Below are 20,080 nucleotides of genomic sequence, written 5' to 3'. Positions count from 1 at the left end.
AACCCTGCTTTAAAGCACAGCTCTGGCCTTCAATTGCCGTATTCACTTTTTCTCACAATATTCCACAGCCCAATTCAGGAAGGGGAGAAAATGAAAGAAAAATGATTCCTCAAGGTCAAAAAAATGCTGAAGGTGGTTGGGAAAAACTATACCAAGGCAACCAAAGGATGGCTGTAAAGCAAAGTGGGCCTCCAAAAAAGGCAGGATGGGGAGGAGAAAAAACCATGAGAACCAGCGAAGAGAAAGAAAAAAAAAAGAGTCAACAAAGCAGACTGAGAGGGATTATACGCTCAACATGCACTGCTGCTCACAAAGGGGGGTGGGGGTGGGCAGTGATTGGTGACTGCCCCAGAAGAATGTGGGCTGTTCGGGATGCTCTCCAAGAATCCATTCCATCAACACCCCTGATCAGCCCACATTTATTCTGAGCACAATGAAGTCTGAAAAAGTGAATATATTCACCATAAAGAATAAAGGCCCCAATTCAGGAAATAATGTTATCAGAGTTTTGGTTGCTTGCATTCTGAAAAGTCTTCATCAGAACTGCTTAGACATTCTAGACAGTGCTATTTGGCCTGGTCCAACTAGTTTCTAAAGAAGAAAAAGTCCTTTCAATATGGAATCATATATACCAATTTGCTGCTATATTAAGACAGTAAAACTGTAGCTGGTATTTTAAGACCAGCTAAAACAAGGGGTGAGATGGAAAGGGCATTTCTTCAGCTTTGCTGTAGACCCCAAGTCTGCCAATGAAAAAAGAAGGAACATGCAAGAAAAAGCAGTTTCATAAGCTGTAAAGAAGACAGAAAGACAAGTCATGCCACATTTGAAAGAATTAACAGCCTGGGAAGGCATCTGCAATAGATCTTTGCCAGTTTCATAAGTCTTATCAGGCTCGCTGCTTCAGGGAAGTGAGATTGGGAAGTTAACAGGGCAGAAAGCAGTCACTTGCTTTCTCACATGTTATTTCATCTGCTCCACAGGTGCCCAGAGGGTGTCAAATGGGATGGACAAAACAACCTCATGTATGGAAGGTCAAGTATTGTACAGTCCACAACTAGGTCATGTATAGGTAATTATTACCGTGAGTTATCTCAGGAGGCCAGAAAAAAAGGCTGTGTGATTTATAAAATATTCCAGTAATTTGAATACACAGGCTGATGTTACGGTTCCCTGAACAAGACACTCCTCCCATGCAAGATGACATATGAGATTGGTGTACTCAGTAAATCATGGTTTATTTGTTCACATGTCACCCTAAGGCAATTTTTTAAAAAAAATTATTGTTTAGTACAAAATGTGAATCTAGCCAACATATAAGAAAGGCTGCAATTACTGTCCTTAATCAGGGCTGGCAACCTGAGGCTGGAAGGCACAAAACCCTCAAGGCCTTCCTTTATGATCTCTGAAGCCACCACTGATTACAGTCCCAAAAAGCTAGTGACGTAGCTGGCTTCCAGTTTGAAGAAGAATCAGTAAAAAACTATAGTGTGAACTCTAAATAAGCATGATGTAGCTTGAGAAAATTAAAGACTCTTCCCCAACGTTCTCCCAGACCCTAGGAAGCAAACCCTTTAAGTCCTGGCCCTACTGATTTCATATTATCCATCACCCCACCCATCCAAAAATGTTTAAATGGGGCCCCTAGCCATGGAAAAGTTGCTTACCCTGTCCTTAACAAAGGAAGAGGACCTCACCTCTAGGTGGCTTATTTTCTTATCTTTTTCTTGCAGCTGGTTCTTTAATGCCTGAATCTCCAAAGGAACTACATGAGGCTGCTGCTTGGGGTCTAGCTTCTTGATGACCTGCGGAAGAAGTGAAGCCGCTGCCATCATAACTAAGCCTCTTGAGAACGTGGACCAGTTAAAAGTGCTCAGAAACAACATTCTTGATTTGAGTCACCCTAAATACCATAGAGCATATTCACAAAGTTATTGGCCTGGTTCATATATATGGTAAATCACAATTAGTAGTCTTTCTGTCTGACCACTGAATTCAAACCAGGCAAAAATATCAGTTTGAAACAATTGTTTGGTTTGGTTTATAAACCCTGGCTTATTTAGCCATGACTTATTATACCTGAACTCAGAATCCTGACATATACTGTTAACTGCCCAAGCCTTTTTCTAACTCATGGATGTACAACAGCAGAGCAGCCTGAAAACAGAGCAACCTGCTCCTCATACCTCACTGCATTTTCTCACTTTTTCTCACTATCCCTAGCAATCATATAGTTCTCCCCAACTCTTTTCTGAGTACAAGACAAATGAGGAAGTCTGAGTTCCACGTTAAACTGTATTTTTGCTATCACAAAAAGGCCATTCCACAGAAAAAAAGCTCACGATCCTCAGAAAAATGCACACAGGTAAAAGAGATGGCTACATAAAAACTCCCAAGTGCCTCCAAAAACCCCAGCAGGTAAATGGTGCTTTACTGCTCTTAGGACATCGGAGACACCATTAAGATAATGCAAAAGAAACAGAAGTAAACAAACCAAGAATTAGCCAGACAAGTCATAATTACTTTGCTTAACTGAAAGACAGTCTCTTACTTCTTCAACAAATCTTGACTGAAACGTATGTTGGTTCAGCATTACAGATGAAGCCACCAATTCCGTAAGACTTAATTTACACAGTTCATTGTGTTCATACATAGCAATGCAAGTACAAAGACCTTGCTTACTGTACAGGCTTTGTCCATGTAGCGTTTATACCGCTCCTCCATAGCTCTCATATCTTCATCCTTTTTCTTCAATATCTGCTGAAGTTCATCAATTTTCTTGGCAGCTGTTGAAAAAGGCAGGGACACTGTTATCTATAGTTTCCAGTTTGTGGTGGTGAGGTAGGGAAGAAAGAAATTTTGTTCCAAGTCTCAGGGACTTCAGGGTCCCTGGGTATCCCAGCTGAGAATTTCACTCTGGAGCGCCTCCTGTCACTTGGTGGTCAAGAAAGATTAGGCCAATCTGTTATGCATCTAAAGCAAAAGGACCAACTTCCAACAACTTACTGTTGCTGTCTACTTTGGGTTCCAGCTCATCAAGGCATTCCTTCTTCTTTTGAAGCTCTGCATGAGCCTCATGCAACTTTTCTCTGGTTAGGAAATGAGACAAATGGGAATCTGTTACACAACTGGTTTGATGAATAACAGTCAGCAAGTCAAAGGTTCTGGTTTGGAAGTATATTAGAACCAATATAATTCAAACAGTACTGCTAGAGCCTTTAACTGACTGAAAAATACAGTCCTTCAATGTAATACAGCAAGCCTCTTAAGCTTTATCTTCATAGAATTCTTTTTCCAATCCCACCTTAAAACACAGTGAATGGAATCACTTACAAGTGCTCTTCCAGTTTCTTCTGCAACAGGGAAGACTAAAGAGAAAAGAAGAAATGAGTGCTCAGATTTGCGTTCATGCTGAGAAAGCCATACTGGAACAGCTTACCATGCTCTCTTTGCCCCTTAGAAGGAGTAACGCTATGCTCAGTGTACATGGTATCAAACATTAAAATTTATGTACTTTCATAGCATTCAGTACATAAAGTCCTGGAAACCTGTTGTATATATTCACTGGGCTTGAAAGCTTCACTCTGACTGGATATTGGGGACGCTAGGAGTAAGTTCACATTTGTGATCACAAACTAAGGAAAATAGGTTGGGATGCCGCTGAACTGAAATATTTTATTTATTTATTTATTTATAAATTTATTCACCGCCCATCTCTCCCCAACAGGGGGACTCTACGCGGCTTACAATAAAACAAAATTAAAATATAAAACCATTACAATTAAAAATACAATAAAAATATAAATATAATAAAATCTGCATGGCGAAGAGTTCTTTATCAGACTGTGAGTGTAATAGGTACATTGAAAATCACTCTAGGGCTCTAGCCATCTCCAGGTGTGGCTGTTCCCCTTCCTGTTCCAAGCCTGCTGGCAAAACCAGGTCTTTAATCTTTTGCAAAAGTCCAGGAGTGAGGGGGCCTGTCTCACCTCTGGGGGAAGGATGTTCCAAAGGGCGGGAGCTACTGCAGAGAAGGCACACTTCCGAGACCCCGCTAGATGGAATTCTTTTATAGATGGGGCCCATAACATGCCCTCCCTGCATGACTGGATGGGGCGGGTCAATGTAATAGGGATGAGACAGTCCCTCAAATATCCTGGTCCCATGCCATGTAGGGCTTTAAAGGTGATACCCAACACCTTGAATTGGACCCAGAAGCAGACTGGAACCCAGTGCAGCTCACACAACAAAGGTGTTATGTGTGCCAATCTTGGGGCACCAAGAATTACCCGCGTGGCTGCATTTTGGACCAGCTCTAGCTCCCGGATACTCTTCAAGGGTAGCCCCATGTAGAGCGCATTACACTAATCTATATGGGAGATGACCAGGGTATGAATGACTGTTTGGAGGGCCTCTCGGCCCAGGAAAGGGCGTAACTGGTGCACAACACGAAATTGAGCAAAGGCCCTCCTGGCCACGACTGCCACCTGCTCTTCGAGCAGGAGTCGTGAGTCCAAGAGGACCCCCAAGTTACGCACCGGATCTGTCTGGGGCAGCGCAACCCCATCCAGCACTAAAGATGACAAATTCCTGGGACACGAGGTGCCATTAATCCACAGCCACTCCATCTTACTAGGGTTCAGTCGAAGCCTGTTGTTCCCCATCCAGGCCCCCACAGCCCCCAGACACTCGGAAAGGGTGGTCACAGCGTCACTTACTTCACCCAGGATGGAGATATACAATTGAGTATCATCAGCATACTGATGATACCTCATCCCATGGTGACGAATGATCTCACCCAGTGGTTTCATGTAGATGTTAAAAAGGAGAGGGGAGAGTACTGATCCCTGTGGCACCCCACAAAGAAGGGGCCATGGGGCTGATCTCTCCTCCCCTATCAACACCAACTGGGACCGGCCCTGGAGGAAGGAGGCAAACCAGTGCAAGACTATGCCGCCCACCCAACTCCGAGCCGACCCAAAAGGATACCATGGTCGATGGTATCAAAAGCCGCTGAGAGGTCAAGAAGAGCCAGGATGGATGCACTGCCTCCATCCTGCTCCCGCCAGAGATCATCCATAAGTGCGACCAATGCCGTTTCCATCCCATAACTGGGTCTGAAACCTGACTGAAAGGGGTCTAGATAATCCGTTTCATGCAGGATCCTCTGGAGCTGCAATGCCACCACTTTCTCAACCACTTTCCCCAAAAAGGGGAGGTGGGAGACTGGGTGAAAATTGTCCAGTATGCTGGGGTCCAGCGATGGTTTCTTGAGGAGGGGGCGCACCAGCGCCTCCTTGAAGGCTACCAGAAATACCCTCTCTCTCAAGGATGCATTTATCATCGCCTGGACCCAACCACACGTCCCCTCCCGAGCTGCCTTCACCAGCCAGGAGGGGCATGGATCTAATTGGCAAGTGGTGGTGTTTACAGTCTGGAGGATCCTGTCCACTTCCTCAGGCCCAACAGGATCAAACTGTTCCCAGATAACAAGGCAAGAACATTCCCCGGGTATCACCCCAGATACTGCCTCATGCTCAGAGTCCAACTCTGAGCATGAAATATCCTTTATGAAGACACAGCTGAAGAATTCCATTCAGTTCCACAGGCACTGGATCCTCTAAGAAGCAGTACAGAACCCGACAGATAGAATTTGTAATGTAACTCAGCTAATATAATCTGTTGTTCAACACAAAATCCTGTATGTATCTGAAACAGCTACTGACTGGACAAGGGAAGCTGCAATTCCTCAGAGGTATTTTGTAATACATACAGTAACATAGCACTACCTTTTTGGATCATCAGTGTGTAAACTGGAATAACTATTTTATATTTAATGATTATATTTAGATTCTGCCTTTCTCTTGGGAGCCCAAGGTAGCACCCGTTGGAGTCTTCTTTCTTTTCATCTTCATAATGCCAAGATCGTGAGATAGACTGGGCTGAGTTCAAAGCTGTGTAAGACGCAAACAAGCCAAACATCTCCCTAGTCCCGTTCCAAACACTAAGCCCCTACACTACCCTAACAACTCTAAGCAGACCACATCAGTGCTTGGCATGGAAACCCAAATAACTGCCCCTTGTTAATGCACAAAAAACAAACTCTAGCAGAAGAACAACAACAGTGCATTTTAGGAATGTAACACAGATTATGGGAGCAATACAGAATATGCAAGTACTTACAATGGCCTAGGCAGGATGGCCAGCAAGTCAGAGGGGAGAAAGAGAGGGCTATTAGTACAGTGGATTGGGTGTGTGGGAACCCAGAGAGAAACAGAGGTCTGGCTGAGGGATCATGTTGAATTTCAAGACAGGACATGGGGAAATGACATTAAGGATATTAACACAATATTTAGGCAAGTATCATTCTCAGCTATATAGCACTCTTTGTCCAGCATGGCTACTCCAAACTATAGTTTAATAACTTTCAAGTTTTATGAGTTGGCCTTGTGTGCGCCACTTATCTTGGAAGTCTGTAATTAGGAGGGGAATAAAAACTTTCTGCCATCCACTTAAAAAAAAAACACGTGAAAAGGCACCCACGATTTTAAGGCTTAGCTCTCCATCTGTTGTTCTGAAGTAACTGGTAAGGATAAACAGGAAATAAACAATTGTCCCAATTTATATTCAAAATTCAACACAGAATTAGATGGCAGAGCATGGGACACATTTCTTTTTAAAACAGCTCTACATAATTGGCAGGTGACTGATACCAATCCTATTACTGCCTTTTTGTAAAGAGTTCTTCAGCACTGAGGTGTAGGGAATAGCAGAGTATCCGCCTCTGCGAAGCTTTCCTTTGACAGCTTTCTGCCCCCTTAAGATGTTCCAAACCCATTTTCAGAGAAACTCACATCTTCTGCCTTGCTTCCTTGTTCTTGGAGGGTACGCTGGAGCTCCTCCACTTGTGTCTTAAGCTCAGAGATCTGTTGCTGGCTCAGCCTAGACAGAGAAAGCAAGATATTAGCACTGCCAAAGCCCAGTAATGTAAATACCAATTGTTCAAACGTATCTTCTTCTGCATTTTAAGTTTTTGGTCCTGTGCTCACTTTCCTAGAAATAAGCCTCCTTGCATACACCAGGCCTTACTTCTGAGTAGGTACGTCTAAGACTGCATTTTCAATTAGTTTTCCAATAGCAAGATAACCCAGCCTGGCTTTTATATGAGATTCAGACTAAATCTTCACACGTTATGCTAAACCATGGCTCACTTAATTACACCATATTGAATAAATCACATTGCACAATACAGTATACAAAAACCAAACAAATCACAGGAAGATTTGGCATGATGTGTGAATCAGTCCACTGAATCCCAAATTATCCTACAACTGGTTAAACATTAAGCCTGGAAAAGAACTCAGTCCAGTCCCCAATCCTCAAAATGGCAGTTTTGTGCAACCAGAAGATTGCCCAAGCCTCTTTTCATTGCAGGAAGAATTTACAGTCATAAATAGTGGGGCTTTCAAACATCCCTGACTCATGGCTGTTTCTGAAAATGTTATAAAGCTAAGATCTTGCCAAGTCTTCTCCTAGCTGTAGAAAACTCAGGACTGTTGGGGTTTCTCTACAGCCTAGTCTGCAATCATAAACAGTCATGCTCTCTAGATACACAGGACTGCTCCAGTGCTGAGAAGAGCTCGTTCGAAGGCCTCTTGAATTATGAGGCCTTACAGTGCTCTGTAATCCCCACCAGCATGCTATTTCTGAGTCCTTTGGGTATGAACGGGGGTAGGGTGGTAGAATTAAGGAAACAAATGGCCAAGGCTGCTTTCCATTTCTGAGTGACTCCAGTACAAACAGAAAGGAATTCACCATTGCTATTTAAAAATTTAAGCACTATAAGGTAATTCACTAGCTTTATATCCATACTACATCAGGCAAAGCATGATTAAGCTCAAGTCCCCCCCCCCTTACTTAAATATAAAAGCTAAAAGGTTGCTCCACAGGTCTGAAATAACAGGCAAATATCAATGAGCTTCAAAACACTAACCAGAAGAAAGTAACACTGACCTGAAACGCTGTGTTAAAACCGCCAATTTGAGCAGCTTAGCATATCCAGTGCTAATGCAACTACATGGCATGCTTGCTTCTGTTTTAGTAATAATTTGTGACAATTTCTACAATCTCTGTTTAGGGATTAAATAAGGAAAGCTAGATTTCCTTGCAGCAAATGAAACTTTCCAGCTCTCCTGGATACCTTTGCTGTGCCTCCAACTGGTTTTTAGTGCGGTTTGATTCTTCCAGAAGTCCTTGCAATTCAGCCTGTTGCTGCTGGTATGACACCTCTTGAGCACATAACATCTTATTTTCATGCTGCAGCCGCACAATGGTCTCCCTGAGCACAAGAAACCCAATTTTAGGATTATTGAAGGGGAACCAGATTTATCTGGACTTCTGGCCCATGGGGGAAAAGAATTCTGTTTCAGTACAATCCTTATTCAAATTATTGTTTTCAGTGTTTCACCTGCTTTCAACTCTTTGTGACCTGATGACAGCTAGAAAATAAAATAGCTCTCAGAAATTACTGCTTCTAAAATGTATCAATATGCATGAGGAACCAGCACAAAAGCAATCCACACTGAGATAGATGGCCATGAATGACGACCAAGAAACTGATGACATCCTTGGGATCAATGCTTTTCTATCTACAGGTAGTCCTCCTCTAGCAACTGCCTTGTTTAGCAACCATTCGCAGTTACAACGATGATAAAAAAGTAACTTTATGACCAATCCTCACGTTTATGACCTTTTTAGGTCTGTAAAGCAAAGCTGAAAGAAGATCATAAGCACAGTTGCAGTTTCACTTATTGACCACTTCACTTAACAATTGAGTTGCTGGTCCCAACTGTGGTCGCTAGACAAGGACTACCTGTACTAAGTTGGAGAGCAACCCAGAGAGCATCTGCTCCTCATTCACTGCACCAGTGGCACCAGGAAGAGTGAAATCACCTGGCACTCTTCCTAGTGTGGATCTTCTAGCAACACTAATGTACATCTCTGGCTGATGGAAGCAGCCAATTATAATTAATGAAGAATGTTAAGCCTCTGATCTTCATTAGGACCCAGAGGCTTTTAGTCTTATTTCAAAGAAATAAGAAGTAAGAAAATTTGGTCTAGTGGTTAAGGCACCAAGCTAGAAACCAGGAGACTGTGAGTTCTAGTCCTACCTTAGGCATGAAAGCCAGTGGAGTGACTTTGGGCCAGTCACTCCCGCTCAGCCCAACTCACCTCACAGGGTTGTTGTGGGTAAAATAGGAGGAAGAAGGAGTATTACGTACGTTCCCCACCTTGAGTTGTTTATAAAAATAATAAAGGGGGATAAAAAATATCTGAAAATAAAAGATCCCCAAGGAAGTAAAGTTTATTTTAGTATTACTCATATTTATAATAATTATTAAAACCATCACCATCAAAAGCTATCAGGATGGTGGATTAAGTAATCATATATATACATTTTACATAATCAAAAAACAGCATTTTTACTTTAATTCTGCTGGCATGATTTCAGCTGCCAAATTATCCATTGGAGAAGAAATTTCTTCCAATATAGCATCTGCAATAAGGTAGAGAACAAAAATTTACTTTTATTATTTTTTATTTTTTTAAAAAAAGGAGTATTGGGGAGGGGGATTGTCAACTAACATGCTGAAAGTTCAACCTTATAAATAATTGTCACAATTTTCCAAATTATGTCTTTCAGCCAGGCTTTCCCGCTTGTCCACCGTACACTACACCTTTATCAGTGCAGTTATATGGACTAGCAGTGCTAAAAATGATGGAGATATTATTTCTCAGAATGTGCAAGTAGGAAGAAATGCAAGTTCAGAAAAGCTATATAGGTTTAGATGAATAACTTGGTGACCTTACACAACATGCAAAACTAAATTGCCGCATTTGCATGATAGCAAAGCTTGGCTAGCTAGCATCTTTTTTGTGCCTTAGTGAGTTCAACATGTTGGTTTAATTAACTGATGCTACAATATATTGTACATATCCAGAAAAAAATGGCTTAATTCAGTAACCAGATATTTTATTATCTGTAAGCCACCCAGAATCATTGTATAGAAGATGGGCGGCAGAGAAATTTGATACATAAACCAGATCAAGCAAACAGTTATGTTCATACTTTAAAGCAGTATGACTCAATGTTGACTACTTTAAGTTGAGTTGACTTCAACTCCCAGAATTCCCCAGCCAGCATGACAGCCATGCTTAAAGTGACCAAGGTTGCTTTAAAGTCTACGTCCATACACACTAGTCTCGTGTGATGGGGAATCTCATTCTCAAGACACTGATTCACAAAACGAACAAAGCAAAAACTGAACAAGCTGTGTTATGAGTTATTTACGGTGTGCACCAAGCCAACGTGTGAGCAGATCCCTTCCCTTCCTGTGGTTGCTCACTGTGATTTGGAACTGTTCAAGAGATCAGTTCTGCTTCCCTCCCCAAGTAATGCAGAGAAGCCTCTGTGTGAACAGGTACTGGGAGTTTTTCTCCCAACTCACCTGCTTGGTTTAGGAATTTCTGCTGCACTTGAGAACATCGCAGTTCGTCATTAGCCTCCCGAAGGGCCTCCCGCTCTTCAATCAATCTCTGTGAAAATACTCTTGACATCACTCCCCTCAAAACTACTTAAAACATCAGCCCATCATTAATTATTTCCTGAAGAAGTAACAGAACTAGGATGCCAAGGCACCTCTTCCCTCCAGATCATTCTGTCCTTGCCACCATGCCAGGGGAGGAGTACCCAATCGGAGTACCAGGTCTGCATTACCTTCTTTTCTTTTACCAGCGCCTCAAACTTCTCCTTCAGATTTTTATATTCAAATTGCCATTTCTCTGCCTTCAAGGCTTCCTCTCCATGCTTGCTGTGGAGCTCTTGCACCTAAGTAGGAGAAGAATGGAGATCTGCTTGGGGACTTTATCAATAGTCTGTTCTGCTTTCTCCTCCTCCTCCTCCTTTTTCCCTTTTGCAGGTATCAGCAGCATTCTTCGTCATCATGTCTCCGTTTCATGCTTTCATATGCCAAAAATTATACTGACCACAAGGCTGCAATTGTGAACCCAACTGTTCTGCTCCAAAGCCACAGCACAGATACAGTAATCAGTTTAGTTCTGGTCAAATGACTTTTCCCCAAAGCAAAAATAATTTTTACTTCTCAACAGCCCTACCACAGCAGCATGCTGGCCTTACTACCTGCAAGGCTTCCAGCTGATCAAATATTATTTATTTATTTATTTTCAAATTTTGCCACCGCCCATCTCCCCCGAAGAGAGGGACTCTGGGCAGTTTACAATAAAACTAGCACATTAAAACAATAACCATAAATAACATCTAATATATAAATACAATTACCAGATATAAATATAAAAGTAAAAATAAATATAAAATCCAAGTGGCCATAAGAGATCTAATTTAGTGAGGAGAGCTCTAAGGGGCCAGCCACCCCCAGGAATAACTACTCCCCTCCCTGCCCCAAGCAAGGCAGCAAATACGACCTTCTGCTGCCATACCTGTCTTTTATGTGCTTCCAGTTGCGCACGCACAGCATTGGCACGCCGCAGCTCTTCCTCCAGCTCACAGGTGCGCTGCATATAAACAGTGTTTCGCTCCTCGAGCAGGCGGACCATCCGACGTAGGTCCCCCAGGTCTTCCAGTTTCTTTTTGTAAGAATCTACCATGGCCTCCAGCCGTCCCACCCGGTCTGAGGAATGGCTATAACAGAAAAATGTCAGTGTAACATTTTTCACACATTTTAATATCAAATCAGCTCCAGTTCTCATCCAACTGTCTGCTTTTTACCCAGCAAAGTAACTATCTTGGCTACAGGAAGCATCAGTGTAAAGCAATGACATTGCTGCAGCAAGGTCAGTGTGTACCAGAGACTGAAACAGTAACAATAAGAAACAAGCGTCCCATTCATATTAATCCCAATGCTCCTATGCTCTGGCTCCCAATTTGGCCTTAAAGCCTAATGGGCACCCAACCAATGCATTCTAGGTGTAGGAATCAAATCTGATTGAAGAATGGATCAAAAGTCAGCAAGATCCCACTCTGTCACTTCTTTAATAAAAATGTATTTTATATACAATCTCCGATAAACCAATTTATATGCTATATTTTTAGAATTAAAGGAAAACTCCTAAATTTCTACACAAAGCCATCTGAAAAACTAGTTTAAAAAACAAACTTTGCTTCTGGAATTCAGAACACAACACAAGATTTGCAAGGATATTTTATGGCATGCTTTGTGCAGAGTTAAAATTCAAACACAGGAGAAGGGAGCCTAGAAATGTATAGACAATAAATGCAATCAATCAATAATATTTATTTGGTCAATGACCAGCAAAATTTAAAAGGAGAAAAACAAAGTAAAGCAAAGAAATACAATAATATACTACCAACTAATAAAACAGATCACATAATATATCATTCACTCCTCTATTACTATATTAATACATTTGTTACTCAGGTAGAGTGGGTCTAAAACATTAACAAGTATAAAATAAAAAATAAAAATATATATCCCCTGACAATTTATTAATTAAGATATTTCAATTTAAAAATAATATTTGAAACAAGGGTAATTACTTCTTTAGCCTGTTTTGTCTTATTTTCATTATGGCAACACAAAATTTCGCTAAAGCACATGTAATATATGGTTTTAGATCCTGAAGAAGATGGTTCACATAAAAATTATCTGGATTCCCAGGGAATTTATCTATTAGGAGCAAAATGTAGATTGACCTAATGTCCCTATAAAATTTACAGTATAATAGTACGTGTGAGATGGTTTCAACTTCCTCTTCACCATAGGGGCAAATACGCTCAACCACAGGGATTTTACTATACCTGCCTTGCAGAAGTGCAGATGGAAGAATATTGTTTTAAAGAATGCAATTCTCAGCTTAGGGATAGTTAAATTTAGCAAATAACTTGCTGGTTCCCATATGCCCGTTTATCCAATTTCTATTGTGTTGGGGCAGCCTGTTAACTTCAATCTGAACTCCATCCCTCAAGTCTCAACTAAGCCTATAAAAACTGCCAGCAAATTCGAGGCTCTTCTATAATTAGTCCAAGTTCCATCAATAGGTCAGCCCAAACTGGATTCTAAATAAGAAGCTTATTCCATATTCCCATACAAAATTCCTTAAATCTCAAGTTACAGCTACTCCAATCTACTACACTTCAGAGCTTCAATGCCATTCTTCAATTCATTGGCACATACAGCCCACAAATCATCTGGATTTTTGTTTGCAATATACATGCATGCAGGTCTGACCTACAGCAGACCTATCCCAGAGCACAGCCTGCTTCCCAGGCCAGCCACAAATACAGCTACAGAAACAATATTTTGCAGTCTCATGGTCAAGGTATCAAAAGACTCACCGAAGTACATCCATTTCATCTTTGAGGGCTTGTGCTTCCTCTGCCAGGCTAGTCAGCTCCTCATTGCGGTGTTGCAGCTCCTGTACCTCCTTCTCCAGATCTTCGCAGCGAACCCGGAAATCATCTCTACCACTTTCCAGCCTGGCCCAAAGACACCTGGTTAAACAAACCTAATTCCCTGGGTGTCCTGATTACCAGGAAACACACTGAGACAATGACTTGGTCTCTAATATTTATTAGTAGTACTTAACAAGAATCCTAACAAACTGAGGAAGCGTGGGAAAAACCCAGCCATATAAACCCCAAGGGTTAAGGCGGTCCCGATCTGTGTCTCTTTGAATGGCTGAACAGTTCCTCAGTGCTACGCATGCGCTTGACAGTCTGGGTGGGAGCCCCCTGCTCGCCATCCTTACTCATGACACTGGGCCCTACTGGTGTCAGTGTTTAGCAGAGAATACCAGTCCCCCCCATCCCTCCCCACAAGTACCTGCCCTACCGGAAGTTCTCCTCTTGCAGCTGTTCTATCTGCGACTGAAGCAAAAGCAACTTCTTGCCAGTGAGTCCAGCAGCATCTGACTCCAGAGAGCTTTTTTGCTCCCGAAGGGTCTTGTTCTCCAGTACCAGTAAATTCTTTTCTTCCATTAAAATGGAGATCTAAAAGGCGAAAAGAGAGCACATGTCAACCAACTTGGAACAACAAGGCCTTGAAGTTCTAATACTGTGGCCATCAAGGTTTCTGTTACAGCTAATCTCCAAGGGGACTCAAAGCCCTCAGAACCTGTACAGTTTAACCTCTTCCTATAAGTGCACTAGAAAACAAAGAGGCAGGATAGGTTTGCTATTACCTCTTTGGCTTGGCTCAAAAATGGAAAAGCCAAACTTCTCCTTAATCACACACATACATGAAGCTATAGACAGTTACTTGCTCCTGCATTCTTGGGTTGCGTACATCAGGGAAGTCTGCAGCTGGTAATAAAACAGGACTAAAGACAACTGTGCTATGCACAAGACCTCCTATCCCATACACAAAAATAACTGTGATTCCTCTTGCACCATCTTCTGGGTAGACTTCTATCATTCACGCTAGAACTTCTAGCTTTTCTGCAATGGTACAAGGCAAGCAAGAAGGTCCACTTTCTCCTTCAGATCTAGTGAAATCTTGCCAAAGGTTGTGTGTCCTTCCTCAAAGCAAAAGCTATATTAAACCTAGCTGTTTACCTGTGGCAATGATCCTCAGTTTCTACAAAGATTAAATACTACCAACTGAAGAGGCTGCAATCTCTACTTCACTAGAATTCGTCTCCTTAACTTAAGCGTTTCAAGAATCTTTAGAGGCAAGTTTAAAGCTTAAGGAAAGAATTGTGTGTTCAAAACTGAATTGCTATGAGGTCAGAAACCTCTACCCTGCCAGACACACCCCAGATTCTGTATGCCACCCAAGCTGACCCCGAGCACTCTCAAGCAGCTGTTAACTTGTCAGCATTGTACATGCTCATGCAAGGAGGTTAGGCAAGCCCGCCAGGCATGGGGCTTCACTGCTGGATAAGCATCTCAGTTATCATAAGCAAGAGCTTGGGGAAAGGGAGGGCACTTACCTTCTTGAAAGGGACTGCATACCCAGGGGCACTTTAGCACCTTGGAGGAGTAAAGTGGGAGGGGGTTTAAGGGAGAGAGATCAACCTATCCTTTTTCAGATCCCTCACCACCCATACACTCCCACTACTGCAGAATCCAAAGAACTTCACAATTACAGCATGTGTTGCAGTTTAGTGCTGTAGAAGATGATAATCTTATTTCTACTATTTGATAAGTGGAAGAGGCACAGGCTGGGGTCACATACTGTGCTGGGCCATAATGTAGTTTGTTTTCAAAAACCCAATCATTCTGGATTGTATACCAGGGTCTATGGATTAGCATTTTGAATGAACCAGGCCACAATGGCTTGTTAAGAAAATTGTGGTTTAATGAGATGTATGAATTCAGTCACATAGCAACAAACCTGGGTTACAGGTCACCTGACAAAGTTAACAGACCCAGGGTAGCCTCAAAACCTCCATGCTGGATTTGCTCTCTCTACAAGGAGTGGAGAAACAGCTGAGCACTAGGAGGAAGGGTAGCAGGAGGGATACACCACACTGCAGCCATACCCAGTTGGTACCATGCAGCCTAGCAAGCCCACACTATTAACAAAGGATTTGCACCTCAACCCAAGATGCTGGATTGTACTGGGGCTTGGGAGGAGAGAAACATTATACTTTCTCCAAGGTAGAACCAACTATTCAAGTGCCCAGAGTAGGGCAGGTACCAAAATTCATGTTTAGGGACATATTAAACAAGACTTTCCCAAGCCATCAGTAATCATTCCCACAATGCACCAATTACCTACATGGACTGCTAGACTAGCAGTCCCCGCAAGCCATCCGGATTTCCATCTGACTGAGAACTACTGAACTCATATCAACGGCCCTTCATTGCAATCACATGATGCACATTTAGGAACTATATTTGGAAAGCAAAGTAGAAACACTGTTTTTATCTACTATAAACCCTGGCCTCCAAAAGGAACCCACCTGATGCTCTAGGTCATGACAATGTTGGCGCATGTCATCTGTCTCCTCTAGGTCGTCACTGAGGAAGTAATACTTTCGAGACTGTAAGTCAAGGCAGAGCAATGAATCAGGGAGAAACTGCATGACCACAGACACACTCAAGTAACTCAATCCAGTGCAGGTTGTGCCTCCTCTACCTCATGACACAGAAAAAGGTGGAGTTCTCCATTCCTATGTAAGTAATATGCATTACCATTTGCCCATTTCCCAGTTATATAATCCAGTGGGTACCTGACTGTCGAAGTTCCCATATGTCTCTGAACTTAATGAGTCTGATGAATCTTTGGTCAGCAGCTGCAAGAGAAGAAAGCATCAGTGTAGAATCTAGCTACACATACATATACACATTACCTTTCAAGCAACACATCGTAAAAAGCAGGTATACATTAACTAAGGGACTCTGTGTACGGTCATCCTGGAGAAGACCAAAATGTTGTGGCATGGGGCCACTATTCATTTCAGTTAAAACTACAGTGGAACCACTGGCTGGAAGGTGGCGCGACTATGGATTGAGAGTGAAGGGCAGCCAAAAGGAGGCTTCCAGTTCCAAACGGAATTATTTTCATGCCAGATGGCAGACCGAAACCATACTTACCTCCTGAATAGCTGTCATAACAACATGCTGAACAGATTCTTCCAAGGTCATGATTTGCTGGATGTGATCTACAAATAGATGAAGTTAGGGGCTCAAAGTAAGGTCTAATTTGTTCCTTCCTTTCCCTATTCAACGCCCCAAATTATCTGTCCATTTGAATCATAATGCTATGATGGTTGAACAGCATCACATTAGAGAACAGGGCTAGAAGGGGTAGTGCGGAGGGCAGAATGTCAGATGTTAGCACAAAGAGTTTTGCCTCAGTCAGTTTTAAGCAGGCGATATCCCTATGGAATTGGGGGGAAAAAAGAAACAGGAGGGGGAAACTCAAAGGAGGAGAGATAGGACGGATCAGCAGATTCTGTAAAATCTAAACTTAGTTCTAATGAAATTCTAAGCAAGTTAAGAATTTACTGTAAGCAGGAAAGCAATACCACATTTTGGACAGCTGCTTGCTAGCCTCTCCATACCAGCATTTAAAGTACTCATTGCAAAGACTTCTCCTCGCAAGATGCCCCTACAGCCCTATTGCCCCATCCCCCAACCGTACTATCAAATTGCACACAAATACCTTGCTTCTTCTCACAGCTGATGGCACAGCCTAGTACCAACTGTAGTAATTTTCCAAGCTCAGCCAGATCAGACAGTTCTCCAACCAAGGCTACATCGGGCAACAGCTGCTCTGGGACTTGGTGGCCCAGCACCTTAGGGATATGCAAATAGCAGTAAAAATACCTCCTAGCAGCCAAAGGGCATTTTAACATTCCAGCTATCACTACCTATTTAGCTGGGCTTACCGTACCTGCTGGAAGCACAATCCTTGTCAAGCAGAACTGAAGACAGGGCAGTCTATACAGGAGTTGGAAAGTTACATTTCAAGAACCTTTAATTGTCTAAAAAAAGCCACTTGCCCAATAAAAAGATTGGCATGTATGATCTGTTCCCCAACCCCTCCCAATTTCATCCGTGCATAAACCCTTCAGGCCAAATGATCCCGGATCAGCATGACTAAGCAAGGATTCCAACCAAGGTCTCCCTAACTTAAGCCCACCATGAGTCTCAACAGAGTAAGAAGTGGGAAACAAACAAACCTGTATGTTCATAGAAAATGAAACATGACACTCAACATATCTGAAGCAGTGCCAAGTAATGAAATCTATGGATACAAAACAAGGAATGTGGGCTGAAGCTACAAACCCTTAATTTTCAGTGCTGGCTTTACTGTGACCAAAATGGGTGATCTGAGATTCTCCACTTGACAGCATACCCCTGCTTATTTAATGTATTAACAATTATGTTGCCACCGTACCAGCAAACTCAGCCTAGAGAATATACTCACATCCTGGGAGTACTCAACCACACTTTGTAGGATCTTCTTCAGGTTGCTCACCTGGGGAAAAATGGGTAAAGATAACAATATATTTGTTGATTTACCCAAGTATTACAGAACTGCTTTCAACTAGTCCCAAGTGAAAGTATGTTCAAGAAGCCACTAAACTGGAATCCAATATTCCTAGTGCTGTAATGGCAAGAAAAGAGCAGTCATGCTACTTCTTAACAAGCTTAAATGCTACCTTGATAGGAAGAAGAGTGATAATGATTTAGCAGGCAATAGAGCATGATGCAAGGCTGGTCAATTGCCACTGCTGGGTGAAGATGGCTTACCACTAAATGCCACCTTTATTTTCAAACCAAACAGCTGACTCTGTTTGGAAAGCAAAGTTCTGCTACTCATTTCATGGATCCCCTCAAAAAGCACCTTGGAATGCTAAGCTAAGGTGATGAATCAAGGTGATCAAGCTGACATTTTTTGCAAAGATCTCAATCACTATTGGCACAAATAAGGGAGCAGCCTCATTTGCTATTCAGCAGATACAGGATGAGAGCCAGTTTGGTCTAGTGGTTAAGGTTCTGGGCTAGAAACCAGGAGTCTGTGAGTTCTAGTCCCGCCTTAGGCATGAAAGCTGGCTGGGTGACCTTGGGCCAGTCACTCTCTCTCAGCCCAACTCAGTGCAATGTAGACTAGCCTCCTTGTGGTGCACCCCAGGCAATGTGACTTGCCACAGCTAAATAGTCTACACATCTGGCTGCTGGACCTCACAAGGATATCCCAGCAAGAAAAACCAGCATGAACACCAAACTGCTATGCCATACGATAAAAAAAAAAGATACAGGATCTCCTAAGAGATCGCAAACACCCAAACTTCTTTCTTGTTACAATCAGATTCACAGTACATGTCTTTAACTGGCTACTGAGAGCATGCAGAAGTAAAAGACACTATTCAATATATATTGCGACCCACTAACTTAAACAAATCCCACTCTTAGGATAATCAGACTCAAGAATCCTGTACAATTTAGAATGGGCTCCTTTTTTGTATCTCAAATGCCTTATAAAGCAGTATATAACTGCTTTAGAACACCAAAACCTCCAAATTTGTAGCTGGCTGGCTGCCTACTATTGAGTTTCTTCCTCAGGTTCTCATTTCTGCTTCTCTGAGCTTGAGACCTCCCAACTAGTACACAAATACATACAGTAGTTAATCACTGTTCCTTTCTTCTAAATGCAGACATAGCCTAAAAAGGAAGCTGGATTATGATCTTTCTTCTCCAGGAAGTCTATCTTCCACTCTTCTGGCCCTACTGCATTTCTTCCTTCTCTCCACTTTCTATGAGGCTGAAGCCATATTGCATAGCCATACTATCACCTCATTCTTGGAAGCCTCATTGCCATATAGCAATCTCCAAATAAATGTTTTCTTTTCTGCAAAAGCTCCACTTCACCCCTTCCTGTTTCTCTATGAGCATTTAAGGACATTGGACTTCACATATTTAACAATCCAAGTCATATGTACTTGGCTCCCAGTATTCAGTTGAACAATGCTAACATGAGACCTGCTTTACCAGAGATAAGTATACCACAGCAAGATAAAGCCAGGATCAAGTAATGGATAGTTTCTCCACTACATATTTATGTTAAATTTATTTATTACCCATGCTCAAGAAGAGCAGAATGCACTAACACTGAGTAGTAGTCTACCAACACAGTTAGAAATACAAGCCCCAAAGAAGAGAGGTAATATCTGGGACACAGATGCTTTTGGGACATCAATTCACTAAATCCCATTTCATACCTTCAGTCTCCAGTTGTTACCAGTGTCATCTTTAATCCGCAGGAGCCACGTTTCATTGAACCAAGAGGGGTCTCTGGAAAGGGAAAATGTAAAGCTTCTGCTCTTGTGGGGGTAGGAAGTAAACTCTTTACAGCAGATCACAAGTATTCAGTAATTCCAGGATCAATCACAGAAAATCCAGGTGACATGCTTTACCGTAGCTACTCAGCCTGCCCTGCACCTCAGAAACAAAAAATTTCTTCTCATGATCCCACCGTAACAAAGAAGATAACTAGATATGTTTTATTGTCTCCCACGCTGTTGGCTGTCCTTCTGATCTGATCTACCCTAGCAGTAAATTGTCCAGCTA

General features: G+C 42.2%; 1 protein-coding gene across 2 annotated transcripts in view; it reads right to left on the bottom strand.

Moving 5' to 3' along the window:
• The window catches only part of HOOK2 (hook microtubule tethering protein 2), a 32,621-nt gene that overhangs the window by 2,999 nt on the left and 9,542 nt on the right, over positions 1–20,080 (bottom strand). The window contains exons 3-20 of one of the 2 annotated variants that reach the window (XM_063292482.1): positions 19,732–19,804; positions 17,937–17,987; positions 17,169–17,301; positions 16,598–16,665; positions 16,234–16,296; positions 15,964–16,044; positions 13,890–14,047; positions 13,394–13,534; positions 11,518–11,719; positions 10,778–10,888; positions 10,509–10,596; positions 9,487–9,556; positions 8,201–8,338; positions 6,855–6,942; positions 3,334–3,368; positions 3,007–3,089; positions 2,683–2,786; positions 1,668–1,805 (exon numbers count right to left, since the gene is read on the bottom strand). In XM_063292482.1, coding sequence (XP_063148552.1) covers positions 1,668–1,805; positions 2,683–2,786; positions 3,007–3,089; positions 3,334–3,368; positions 6,855–6,942; positions 8,201–8,338; positions 9,487–9,556; positions 10,509–10,596; positions 10,778–10,888; positions 11,518–11,719; positions 13,394–13,534; positions 13,890–14,047; positions 15,964–16,044; positions 16,234–16,296; positions 16,598–16,665; positions 17,169–17,301; positions 17,937–17,987; positions 19,732–19,804 — 1,825 coding nt within the window. The remainder of the gene's footprint in view (positions 1–1,667; positions 1,806–2,682; positions 2,787–3,006; positions 3,090–3,333; positions 3,369–6,854; positions 6,943–8,200; positions 8,339–9,486; positions 9,557–10,508; positions 10,597–10,777; positions 10,889–11,517; positions 11,720–13,393; positions 13,535–13,889; positions 14,048–15,963; positions 16,045–16,233; positions 16,297–16,597; positions 16,666–17,168; positions 17,302–17,936; positions 17,988–19,731; positions 19,805–20,080) is intronic. The other variant, XM_063292483.1, reaches the window with a different exon arrangement.

This window comes from Candoia aspera, chromosome 2 (assembly GCF_035149785.1).
Source record: "Candoia aspera isolate rCanAsp1 chromosome 2, rCanAsp1.hap2, whole genome shotgun sequence".
NCBI lineage: Eukaryota > Metazoa > Chordata > Lepidosauria > Squamata > Boidae > Candoia > Candoia aspera.
The sequence above is the reverse complement of the archived record's forward strand: the minus strand, read 5'-3'. Positions and strand labels throughout refer to the sequence as shown.